The sequence below is a fragment of the Ciconia boyciana genome, chromosome 10 (genome assembly GCF_034638445.1).
Source record: "Ciconia boyciana chromosome 10, ASM3463844v1, whole genome shotgun sequence".
NCBI lineage: Eukaryota > Metazoa > Chordata > Aves > Ciconiiformes > Ciconiidae > Ciconia > Ciconia boyciana.
In genome coordinates this window covers 7,467,150-7,479,858 of record NC_132943.1, presented here as the reverse complement: position 1 = coordinate 7,479,858, position 12,709 = coordinate 7,467,150, and the positions used below count along the sequence as shown (strand labels likewise).

At 39.6% G+C, this 12,709-nt stretch overlaps 1 protein-coding gene across 10 annotated transcripts in view; it reads left to right on the top strand.

Annotated features, from left to right (window-relative positions):
- The window catches only part of THSD7B (thrombospondin type 1 domain containing 7B), a 336,629-nt gene that overhangs the window by 219,316 nt on the left and 104,604 nt on the right, over nucleotides 1-12,709 (top strand). For all 10 annotated transcript variants that reach the window (XR_012044320.1, XR_012044319.1, XR_012044318.1 and 7 more), the window contains one exon: nucleotides 11,267-11,461. Coding sequence is in view for 7 of the 10 variants with exons in the window: in XM_072874423.1 (XP_072730524.1) it covers nucleotides 11,267-11,461 (195 nt within the window). In the remaining 3 variants the exon portion in view is untranslated. The remainder of the gene's footprint in view (nucleotides 1-11,266; nucleotides 11,462-12,709) is intronic.

Below are 12,709 nucleotides of genomic sequence, written 5' to 3'. Positions count from 1 at the left end.
ACTGTGTCTTCTCTATATTTTCACAGGCTCTTGTTTTCCTGATTTTTTTTTTTTTTTAAGAAGTCAGAAAAAATAAACATAAGCCACTTCTGCAAAATTTTACTCCAAGTTACTTTCCAAAGATGACCTTCCCCTGCTTTAAGTGCTCCTGCCTTTAAGCATGATGTTGTCTGATCTGGTAATGACAGTTGGCAGAAACCTTCTGCATGAAGAAAGGTTCACACACAGAGCAATTTTGTGGGAGAAACTGCTGTGAGCTCCAGCAAAGATGAACAAAACTTCATAGGTGAAAAGAGGGAGTAAGATGAGAATCAAACTGGTGATTTATTGTAGCCAAGATTAAAATGGTTTGTACTGGAAAGACTGTAATATAAGAAAATGTAGCGTAGCGTCCCAGTCAGCTCTACCCTGGGGTTAGCGAGAATGAAGCATGTGAAGAATAGCTAAAAATACTAATAATGTTTCAGTGGGATGGAAAGTATTGCTAGTTCTGATGCAATTTACTTTCTGTTGTATTAATTTGTTTTTATGGCATTTGATTGTTTTTTCGGTTAAACAAACCATAAATTATATGATCTGAACCAATGGTAGAATCACAATAGAGAACTTTTTGTGTGCAAATATTGTCTCTGTTATACATGAACGATCCTATAGTAATCCATCAGCGTTTGGATTATGTAATTGCTTTAGAAACAAGTGCTTGCAAACAAATGCTTCACTCTTAGATATTAAAAAGGAAGTGTAATAAGATCTTTTCCTATTGAAATAAATGTGAGCTTTCCCATTGTTTCAGCAGGAATACTATCTGCTTTATAATCCCTCCTCAATTATTGCAATTTGGTACAAATTCAAGGCGAATAGCAGCAGCTAAATAAGAAATGTTGTTTCCTTTTTTTTTTTGCCTATAAGAAAGGAAGAGAAGATCATCATAAGAAAAACATAATGTACTGTAAGATATCTCCCTTTGCATCTTCTCTGATCTTCTACCTTGTTTTTAAGAGACTAGAAGGGGAAAGCAAATAGCCCCTTTAGATCTGTTAGCTTCAAAAGAAGAGTAAAAAGGAATGTACTAGCAGTGAGAATGGTCTGAACAACAAACATAAGGAAAGATGAGTGTAATTATTTTTATTATTCTTAAGAGGCAAACCTATTGGAACTCCTTCGCTCGCACAAAAAAGTTCATTTAACATGACCCAGGAGAAATACCAATTCTTATACTTACGGGAATTGGGGTCTTTTATACACACACTATATAGAAATATATCCTTTGCTATCTTGGACTGTTAGTCTCTTCTGGGGAGGTTGGTTTTTTTTGTTTGTTTCGTTTGCCTTTTTTTTTCCTGCTAAAGAAAAGATGCCCTGAGGTAGGGTTTCTGTAAAACACTTTTTCCCCACACACTAGGAATGTTTAGGAAGAAGTATAAAAAGCCTGTCTGTATGTATAATTTATACATTATGTATACACGTATGAAACTCCCACACATCAGAGCGTGACTTTGCTCTTACTGGGATCCAAATCTGCGTACTTAGGTTTCCTACTGGGCAAGTCTCCTGAAAGGTCCCAAGCATGGGATTTCTCAAGGTTGTGCATGGGAAATTTTTCACAATCTCTTTCTGCCTCTCTCACCTTTAATCTAAGTACAGCGTCTTTACTGTACTTAGACTGTGCTGACCCTTCGATCTCAAGTACAGTATCTTTATTATGTCTCACGAGGTAGACAATATTGTATGACGGCTGAAAGATACTTAATTTAGATAAAATGAATTATTTGAGTATGCATTTTTTATTAGCTTCGGTCAAAGTAGATTTAGTTGTTTTATCAGTTTTAGGCTGGAGATCAGTAGCCAGACTTCAGACCTCAAAGCACTTAGCATTCTTATCTCTTCTTTACTGTAGAAAAGTGGTAGTTGAAGTGAAAGTTTTATGCAGGACCACATCTGCAAAATCCATGGGTACTTTAGAAAAATTTAACAGCAGTTTCTATGAGTAGAATATAGAAAGTGATGAGAGGGTTTCCAAATTTCCATGTTACTACTTTCTGAATTGCAGTTTTGGACTTTGATAAAGATGACAAGTCTGTATGCTGTAAAGCACCAGGATTGTCTGAATTCTGGAAAAGCATGGTTAATTAAAAATAAATATAGGAGACCACATTCTTGTCTTATTTTACACCAGTCCAAATCTGCATATCTTTACTGAGGTGCAGTGGTATGAACAGCATTATGTGGGCAGTACTGGCAGGGAGGAATTGATAATTTCAGACAAACTTGTTTATTCTCCCTTAAATGTTAGCTGTGTGGCCAGGCAGTGAGCAAATATGAATTTTGGAGAAAATGGAATGAATCTACCCTGATGGACAACAGGCTGCCACACAACCCCTTCTTGTAATGAGGAGATCTGTGCAATGGCAGGTTAATTTGTGCTCTCTACGTGGGGCTTGGAGCATGCCTGGTAGGACAGGATTTGGGCATTAACAACAGAATTAACTGGGGGAGGAGGAGAATGGGCAGGTGAGAGCAGGGGACATCAGGGTGAGTTGAAAAGTTGTTGAAGGGCCCGTATATCCTGTGTCCACAGTGGCTTAGTTGCTGGTCCCTGACCGGCCAAGAGCAGCAAGGAGCTTTGAATGCCAAAAAGAGAAGAGCCAGAGCTGGGGAGTGGGGAGCTGAGGAGGAACGGTAGATTAAAATCTTTATGTGTTACCTTGGACCATAGTGTTTTAAAGATAATGTTGGGGGAGTTGTAAATATGTCAGTGTGTTAGTGTAATGTTCTGGATTTAGTGTCTGCTCTTCGCTGTAAAGGGATAGATGGAGTGAAGTGGCAGAGTGCCTGCCTTCCAGAGCAAGATTTTCAAATGTATTTTCCTAAACCAACATAACGCAATGTTTTCTAATGCCCAGTTATCTGAAAGATGATACAAGTGGGTAATTTTGTCAAACCCAATACCAAAAAAATTCAGATTGGAATGTACATGTGGCTTGACAAGTTTACAGGGCTGTCTTCTGAGACCTCCCGAAGGCTGGGTTTGCCATGTGAGTTGGCTGTAGCGTTGAGCTCTCTGCTGCTGGAATAAAACAGGCTGCATGAGATTTTACATTTATCCAGCTATCACGAAGAGCACTGGCCGGTGAATATATAATTGAGGCAGAGCTTTCAAAAGAAAGTAAGCGCTTTCTTAGTTGGCCAAGTGATTTTCCAACTTGAGTTACTAGAAACTCTGTAAACGTTGTGTGTGTTTTCCATTTTCTCTCTCGTGTGTTATTTGGCATGTTTGAATCTCTTTATTTACTGTGTTCTCAATGTGTGTATATATAACAGGATGTCTTAGTTTTATTTTCAAGTTGTGCAATAAATTATTCATCTTAAATATAACTTGATGATAGGTGCTACAAATAAATTGAACTCAAGTAATTTTAGTAATTGTGGGCCACAGAAAGAGGAAAAAAAGGAAGAATATTTTTGTATTTTGTTATGTTCTCTGAAAGGAGCAGAAGCATAATTTCTATCATTAATCATCTAATGCACTTCCATTGATTTTCTTTTTAATAGAAAATGAAAGTAAAAGCAATTCAAAACCCATAATAAAGTTAGGAAAAAAAGGGAAAATTGTGAAAGATTCCTTAGACTGATTGCATAATGTCGCAGCGCTCAGAATACAGTTATTCACTGGCCAAAGTAAATTTGAAACATTAAAAAATCATATTATTTTGTCTTTCTAGCCAGGCAGAGTGTGAACCACTTGCATTAAGAAAACACTTGTATTAAAATGAAAATGGTGCTAGACATTAATGTATCAATCCCGTGTTCTGCATTCAGTGTGTGGGTGGGAGGAGGAACGGGCTTTAGAGCCATGTATTTTTCTCCTACTTGTCCTTAAACAGTGGGCAGTCTTGGTTCACAGACGAGGAAGAATTAAAACATCAACTCACATAGCTTGGCAAAATTGACATGTACAGCTCAATTCTTTCGGTGATTTAAATCAGATATTCCCAACCAAATAATCAATAACCTCATCCCTAAGTATGAAAGAAAAATTGTACTCTAAGAAGTTATTTTAAAATGGAACAGAGGTGAGTCCAGTTTAAGGCATTAGATGACAGATGTCAGCCTGCAGTGATTTTACTGGTTTTAATATGCAGCCCTGGACATGTGTAATCCCTTTCAGACAAACTGCTCCGTTCTCGTGCTTGCTCTGTGGTGGTAGCTGAGAGGCTCTGAGCCATGCAGAGTGAAAGGTATTGGAGGGACGTGCCCCTCTGGTACGCAGACCTTGTGTCCAGACCTCTCTCTCCCTTTCCGTCTGGTGAGTGCCGATGGCATGTAACCACAGGAGAGCTCTACGGCTGGATGGGATGTGCCCTACGGCACGTGGGGACGGCTGCCCCGGCGGGGGCACGGCTGTGGCTGCGCTGGAGGTGACCTCCCACCACGCTGGCCCCCAGAAGGCTGCAGCTGGGGCTCCTCTTCTTCTGAGGCTCCTGTACCTAGGTTAACCTGGCTTTTTCCCCACGTACATGTCTTATTATGGGAAGGCTGCAGGGAGAAACCAACCCAAAGAGCAGCTAAAACATGGACCTTTAAGTTGAGAAGATTCTTCAGTTTTGCATGCTTTTTTTTTTCCCTTCCCTTCTAATTCTGTCCCAAATTTCTCCCCTTTCCCCTGTTACAGTTTCTTCTCCATGCTAATGCTCTGTACCCAACTTTTCTACCCAATTCCTCCCTGACCCCTTTTCATGCAAATCATTTCAGTTGCTTTCCTTTATCTTTTCAATTGATATTTACCATCTTTATTGCTTCCCAACCTCATCTCAGGCTCCTCTTGTTTGTTTATAGAGCATGTTGGTTGGGGTCTGTGTTTATTCACCGCTCTGTTTGCTTGGTGGCATTTCTTAGTCCTCTAGCACTACTGTCAATATCATTAATAATTATAAAATGGGAAACTGGTGATCTCAGAGCCAGTTTCTCTGCTGCATAACTAGTTGTTCCAGCTCTTCCTCAGTTATTTTTACTAGATTTGTGTCGGTGATGTCCCTCCTGGCATCATTTGTTCTTTTCCTCGGACTTATCTTATGGTTTGCTTCTGTAAGTCCAAACTTTGGATGCACTTCACTTCATTACAGGGAGTGCTGCTGGATCCAAGGGGGGCACAGTGGGGAGCTTAAGCATATACTTTTGTCCTTACAGAATCAGGGCCTTAGACTTAACCTGAGTCTCAGCAAAGCCTTATCTTATGTGTTCTATTATGTCTGCTTCTGGTCTCCGTCTGTAATTAGGGTTTGCATTAACATACCAAGAATAACATAAATGTTCCACCTGGGATTTTGGAGAAACTGGTTATAAGTATGAAGGAGTCTCAATATACAAAATACATGAGGTCATCATGAGTTATGAGGCTGTGCTTATAGTCAGCAAGTCTGGATCCTTAAAGTTATTTTCTTCTTTTTTTCTAACGTATTATCTCTGAACTCCATTTTCACTTATCATTAGTGATACGTGTAAGAAATATGTGTTACCATGTTACATTGAGGGGTAATGAGAATAATTACGCAACACAAAATGAGAATTCTTCTGAACGATGAGAAGGTAAACAGCTACATTAAAATAATTCTTTTGACTTTACATGCTGGCTTTGATTTTTCACACATTCTTAGAACTTGAAGCCAGAGAAGATTATTACATCATTGCGTCTACACTTCTTGGGCGTTAGACCTCCTGTCTAACCTCATAGGTGTTAGACCTCCTGTCTAGCCTCACAGGTCAACCTGTTGTTCCTGTACTAAGTCCTGCCATTTGATTTACGCTACTGCATAGCTTTAGTTTTAGTGTTTGGCCTAAGTATGCCTTCCTGGAATTATCAGTCAGTGTTTTCAGATGTTCTAATGACATTTAATTCCAGAGTTTTGAAACCACTAATTTAGGTTTCCCAAATTGAAGTGCCATGGTACAGCATAATTTCACTGGTTGGTAGTTGATTCTCACTCTTCAGCTTTTTACCTTTTGGAAGCTGTTGAAATGCATTTTTAAAGGAGAATTGATTATAACTTTGGTAAATGAATATGATTACCAAGACTGTCTTCTGTAATTGGATTTTTACTTAAGAGGAACTATATTTATGTTATCTTTCCTTATTGAATGCAATGCTATGCCTATAATATTTCTTTCTCAATACGCTCCTTTTGTTAGGACCATCTGTAGTGCTGTTAAGTCAGGTGTGTGCCTTCTGAGAGCACCAGAGTTCTCCCAGTTTGACGCTGACACGCTGCTTTGGTGGTGATGTAACATGGTCTAAGGATGCATTCAGCGCCTCTGCAATTTAACAGCACACAGACATTTGATTTCACCATATAAAAGTTTATAGAAGTGTCTGCCATTTACTTTTAATTTAAGATAAACGTAGTTAAAGAATATAGCTTCCATATGCTTCCCTGTGCCATATGCTGAGATGATGGCATACAAACACACTCTTGTGGGTGTGAATATAAAACAAGAAGACAGACTGTCGTACTGAATATCCCGTTAGCAGTCCTTGATCAGTATCCAAGCAGGACCCTGTACCAGCGGAAAGGGAAATTTCCTCCCCGAACCATACATTTAACACTTGATTTATGCCTTGGAGCAAAGTGGTTGCATCCGCAGCTATTTTCATTGCTCATATTAATCACTAACTTTTGTTGACACCTTAATGGGTGTATCCACGCTGTCTGTTAAACAACCCCAGCCCTGCCCTGAAAAAAGATATTTTCTTTTAGCATTTTAAACCTGGTTACCTTTCAGTTTAATTCATGATCTTGTTTTTGTCATTACGAGAGAAGGTGTACTTTTTTTTTTTGTGCCAGCCATTGTTTTATATCAGCAGAACTGCATTAAATTGTCATCCAGGAGCTTGGCCCCAAGTGTTTATTTCCAGTTTGGTGGCGTTTACTGGTGGTAATAAGAAAGAATAGCAGGAGTTCAAAAGGAAATCCTGCATTTCCCCTCTTCGTGGGAATCAATATTATAATTTGAAACCCTTTATCTGGCAGTGCCCTGTTATTAGCTATTTCTATTCATATGTTTGTGTCCATTTCAAATGCTGCAGAGATGGTAGAAATCACACATTATGCCTAGGAGGGATTTATTGTTATTATGTGATTTTTTTTTTTTTTTTTTTTTTTTTTTTTCTTCTCCCCTCAGTGCATAGGGCTGCAAATGGACTGCATTTCCCCTCCGGTGGTATCCCACTTAAAAAAAAAAAAAAAAAAAAAGAGATGTTGACATAGCAGAAATGGCTTTGCAGTATGAGTTTATTTAAAACCATTGTGACAGAACTGAGGATTACGGGGAAATATTTTTTATGCATCGTAAACCACACATGAGCCAAACCAATCAGTAGTCTGAAACCACTGAGGACAGATAATTTTACTAACTTTCCTGAAGGTCCACTGAAAACAAATTTGTCTCATTCTGTTTCCAGAAGTGCCTGTGTCTGAAAATATTTTTCTCTTAAAAGTTAAAGCTAACTTAACTGGGAAATAAGTTTGCAGCAGGCAGAAATGAGGTGACTAGGTCCTGAACGAACCACTGGAGTGGATCTGGCAGCTCTTCTGCTTCCTGTCTGGCCCTTCTCAATCCATTAAAATGCCCTAATGGGCTTTTGTTTTATTATTTAATTTCTTTTAGCAGTTCATGCTGCTCACCTCAAGCACAGCTGTAAGCATGTAGCAGAAATCCTGACATTTCTTATGACTGACATGCTGTAAAGATCAGGCCCATTAAGCTCCAGCTTCTGAAGATAATTCACTTCAAACTGAAGAAGTCATGCCTTGGCATCGTCTTTGAAGACGTTTGCAGACTCTTGAGTGGAAATGAATTGCCTCCTAATATGACTGAAATGCACTGTACTGCTTAGGCCAGTCTGAGGAGGTGTGGGTTTTTGGTGTGTAAAGGCACCAGATGTTCATGGCTGGCATTTTATTTTGTGCGTGTAAAATAAGAAGCGCCTGCTCTCCCAGCAAAGGGGCGCAGCTGCCAGCTGGGTCACCAAAGAGGTGCTCAACTGGGCCCACCAGCCTAGTAATAACACCATTGGCACTGATAAGTGCAAAAGTCCAGGAGAATGGGAAGCAAGCGGAATGTTTGCTCTTTAGGTAGTATTTTAGGCATCAAAAAAAAGCTTTTTGGATTCCTTGCTCTTTGGCCGCTGCCTTCTCTCCTTGCTGACACTGAGGCTTTGTTGCTCTGTCAGGAATGACCGGATTGAGTTACAGGATCTGCACTTATAAAAATTCCTAAAGTAGAGAAGAGAAGCAGTTCTGTATTTTCAACCAGCTGCCTGTCTGTAATCACCTCACAGGAGATCCTCCTCCTCTCCTCCTTTAGGTCTTATGTCTCTTACTAGACTATCCATTATATTTTCTTCTTTTCAACTCCTTCCTGTCTCCGTGCTTATACATGTATAATTCACTATATTATTTGTAGTTTTAATTTAACTTTCCTCTACCCATGTTTACTATTGCCACTAATTTCTTTAAGCTCCATGATCTCTGTCAAATATTTGCCCTGATCTCATATGTCCTTATAGATCCATCACTTTTAGCATCTAAATAGGCTCATCGAACTCAGTGAATTATTTGTATGCTTAAAATTAGGGACATTTGTGCAGGAGATCGGGCCATTAGATAATAACTCATTGCAGCATGGAGCGTCTAGTTTAACATCGATATTTAGAAGTTCCATCACGTGTGTTGCCATTAATAAATGTCAGGAATGAATTGTGGTCTTCTGTCAGATAGTAGTGAACGTTGCAACATGATGGTTTATTATGCAGTTGCAAATACTGCTTCGTGGGGCTGGCAGCGTAGGATATTGTTCACTTCCCCGCAGACGCTAGCGGTTGTGGCGATGCTGAGAAGATGGCTTGCATACACTTGGCCATACTCCACGTGGACACGTTTGTGTTGCCGAATCTTTGGTGTCCTTGCTGAAGGTAATGAGGCTACAGAGACCTTGGACATCAGAGTCTATTACTTGTTTAACCTTCCTGAAGAGGGCAATTACCCCACTTTCCTGTACAGAGCGGTGACCTCTGCCCTCGCGCTCTCGTAATTGAGAAGGGGAATGTCGCCGAGTTTCTGACTGCCGGAGTTGAGAGAGAGGAAGGGTCACGAGGACTGAAAGTGAAAGGCAAAGATCAGCAATTTAGAGGTACTTATTAATATGCTGATTTACTGTCACTTGAGTCTAAAGAGACTTTTAACAATTGCTTGCCTTTTGCATGCTCTTCAAAATGCTGATTTTCTTTTCCTTAGAAATCTAATTACATTTTAAGAAGATTTTTTTTTTTATTTCGAGGTGGTTGCCAACCCATCCCTTGCTCCCATACAGTACTGTAGTTAAAAACCAAAAATCATGTGTATTCATTGCAAAGTTACACTGCAGTAAATCCTTTAACTGTAAGAAAACAGAGTTATTTTTCCCTTTTTTCTTCATGCACTCCTAGTTACATTAAGTGCTAGCAACAAGGAAAAATATGTGCAGCCTCAAAAACCTGAATTATTTAGGAATCTCCATAAAATAATATCACCGTTGTTAATGTTAAATAATAAAATCTGGATTAAATAATTTCATCTTCTGTGGCTTTATGATACAATGTGTGGACTTGCCTGAAATCATTGAGCCTGACATGACTAAACTCTTGGGGCCAAATTCAATTCCTAACTCCGTCCCCGACTTTATTACTTTAATCAAGTCACGACCTATCTTCACGTTGGTTAACCTACAATGTAGGATATAAATAGCCTATAATCTTGGAGATTTTGTGAGAATTAATTATTATTAATGAAATGAAAGACTCCGTGATGTGCAGGCTATTTTTATTTATTATAATTACATATTATTAATTCACTGAAACTTTAGCAAGTTTTATTATAGGCTTCCTGTGCCTCAGATTTATATGTTAATACTTTTATCCTCCATCATGGCTATACAGTGCCATTATCCACCCTGAAAAATTAATCATTACAGTCCAAAAAAGGACAGGGGTGTTGAAGGAAAAGGGCATTGACCTAAAAGAAAACTGGGGGGAAAGCAGTGCATCTAAGTCCTGGGCTGTGCTCTTGCAAACCCCGTTCGACTCGTGCCTGGCCCCAAAGGCATCTGTGTCCAAATTCAGAGACCTCAGCCCCTGTCTGGCGCTCTGCCTGTTGGTTCCTACTGCCATGGCCCAGTCTTAGAGACCTGGTAAAGCTTTGGGCAGGGGACCAGAGAAATGCATCACGTTTGAACGTGGGCTACAGCCTTGATAGTGCGTGAAGGTGAAGGTGACGCTCGGTACGTGTGCAGGGGCTCTGCCTCTGCCCACGTGCGAAGGCACTTCAGGTCGGACGGAGCTCGGCAGAGCGACACTCGCCTCAGCTGAGACCTACAGAGCAGTTGTGTTTTTTTCTGTAAATGGATCCATTCAGTAGTGCTCTTATAGCAAGCTATTGTGCACCGTAAAAGCAGGCTTCTAGTAAAGCGCAGTAGCTGCAGCCCCTTTCTGTCATGGCTGCAGGCTGAACGCTCGTGCCCTTCCTCCTAAACATCTCCATTTATGCAAGAGATGCAAAGGTTCAGATAGCCAGAGAGCGGGAGAGCACAAGGGGTAGCGCAACGTTTAGGGAACTCCGTTTGCGGGGGGCAGACCTGGTGCTTACACCGTGCTGCGAGAAGCATTTAGCTGTGGCATCTGCTGCTCAGGCAGAGCAGAGGTCACCACTCTGTATGGGAAAGCTGCTCAGACAGTTGTTCCCTTCATCTGAAATATGGAAAAGATGGCAGTTTTGGAGAAGAAAGCTTTCTTTTTTTTTTTTTTTTTTTTTTTTTTCCCCCACTTTGAAGCAGTTTCAGTTCCATGGGTAGTGTGTGCATCACAGCTTGGGAATCCTGGCCTCGACCAAATATGTTTTATGGCACATAGCCGCAGTATTGTATCTTTTCTTGTTTGGTTGTACGACGTATCATTGGTTAAACTGTTGGCCCAACCCTTAAAATGACTGCCTCCTTGCGAATATTAAATTGATATCATCATCTAGATAGCACACTGCTCAAACGGGAATGTGTCTTTATGGTTTTGTGAAGCTTCTAGCACATCTTTGAGTGACGCATGAATAATCACCTAAAAATAAATCAGCTTTATGCTATTAACCCAGGAGAGCGAATCTCATATAGAACACAAGTACCAACTGCATAGAGTATAATACAATATATATAAGAATATAAAGATTTATATACCTTTACTTTTCAGCTGTTACGTGCCTGTCGGAGCACAACGACTCTGCCAATGTCAGTGACTGCATGCGATGGGCAGGAGCTATGCCAGCTCTTGTACAGGAGTGTCTCGTTCCCTGCAAAGATGACTGCACATTTACCCCTTGGTCTAAATTTACGGCATGCTCGTTTGATTGTGAATCAACTAGAAGTAGGAGACGATCACTGACAGGTATAATCTTTTATAATATTTATCTGATGGTGATACTTGTGAATAGTGCTTCTGAGATGTTGGTGGACTGATGTTGGGGTTTGGGGAAAATCCAGACAGAATAGTGATCGTCCTTAATTGATTTTTGATCTGATACTGATCATTGCCTGCTTTAGGCACATGCATTTCAGTATGAGAATAGTGCAGAAAAACTCGGTGGTGGAAAGCCATTTTTAGACATAAACCAAATAAAACAGTGACTATGCATTGTGCAAGTTTATCTGACCTATTAATCTGGGAAGCATGCAGCAAATATGTAGACAAGAATAAAAATCAGTGTGATTTTCTGTTTAAGACTGTTGAAATCTGCATGAAGTTTAAAGCTGGGAGTTTTGTGCTCAGCAGAATCCAATAGTTCAACAGGGCAAATTAATACCATGAATAAAGAAAAAACAATATCGTTAAAACAGTTTTGTTTGATCTTTTATATATATTCATTAAACACTCTAGTTCAAACCATTTCATGGAACAGTCTCCCATACTTGCTGTTGTGATTTGTTATTATGTTATTTGAATGCTGACCAAACCAAAAAGCTTTAAAACCCTGTAACATTAATAGTGGAGCTGCTTTTTTGTTAGGGGTTGTCATCCTCCCCCCACACACATAGCTAAATCAAATCAAAATGAATTATACTGTTTTCAGAAGGTTTACAAGAAATTTACTGTTATTGTTATCCCGAACACTCACATCTTTTCATATTTGTGTGTTGTGTTTGAGAGCTATGGTATAGCTGGCTTGAGTTTGCTCCATTAATAGAGGTGAAACTTCAAAGACTTCTACTGTGGAGTAAAATACTAACATTGCTGTAAAAATGTCTGCTATGATAATGCCTGGGAACTGAATGGCAGCAAAGTGTGGTGGCTACCACTGCTCCTTTCTTCTCGGCTCACTTGTACCTGGCTGCATGGCTGTCTTGTTATTCAGTTTGTTACTGTTGGAATGATCCAAGTTTTTAGTAACTAACTATTACAGTATACAGACATAACGGCTTCAAGCTGCCATTCATCAGTGTGGCTCATTAAAGGATAAAGATTTCTCTGTTACATTAAAATAATTATTATACAATGCTGTATTGTTTCTGCCAAAGAGTGTATCCTAAAATGTTCTCTATGTCAATGCCTGTATGTTTATAGTAGTAGAAATCCTCTATCCCTATCAGAATAATAGGTGCCTGATCTTATAGAAAATATGTAAGAATTAAGTGAACT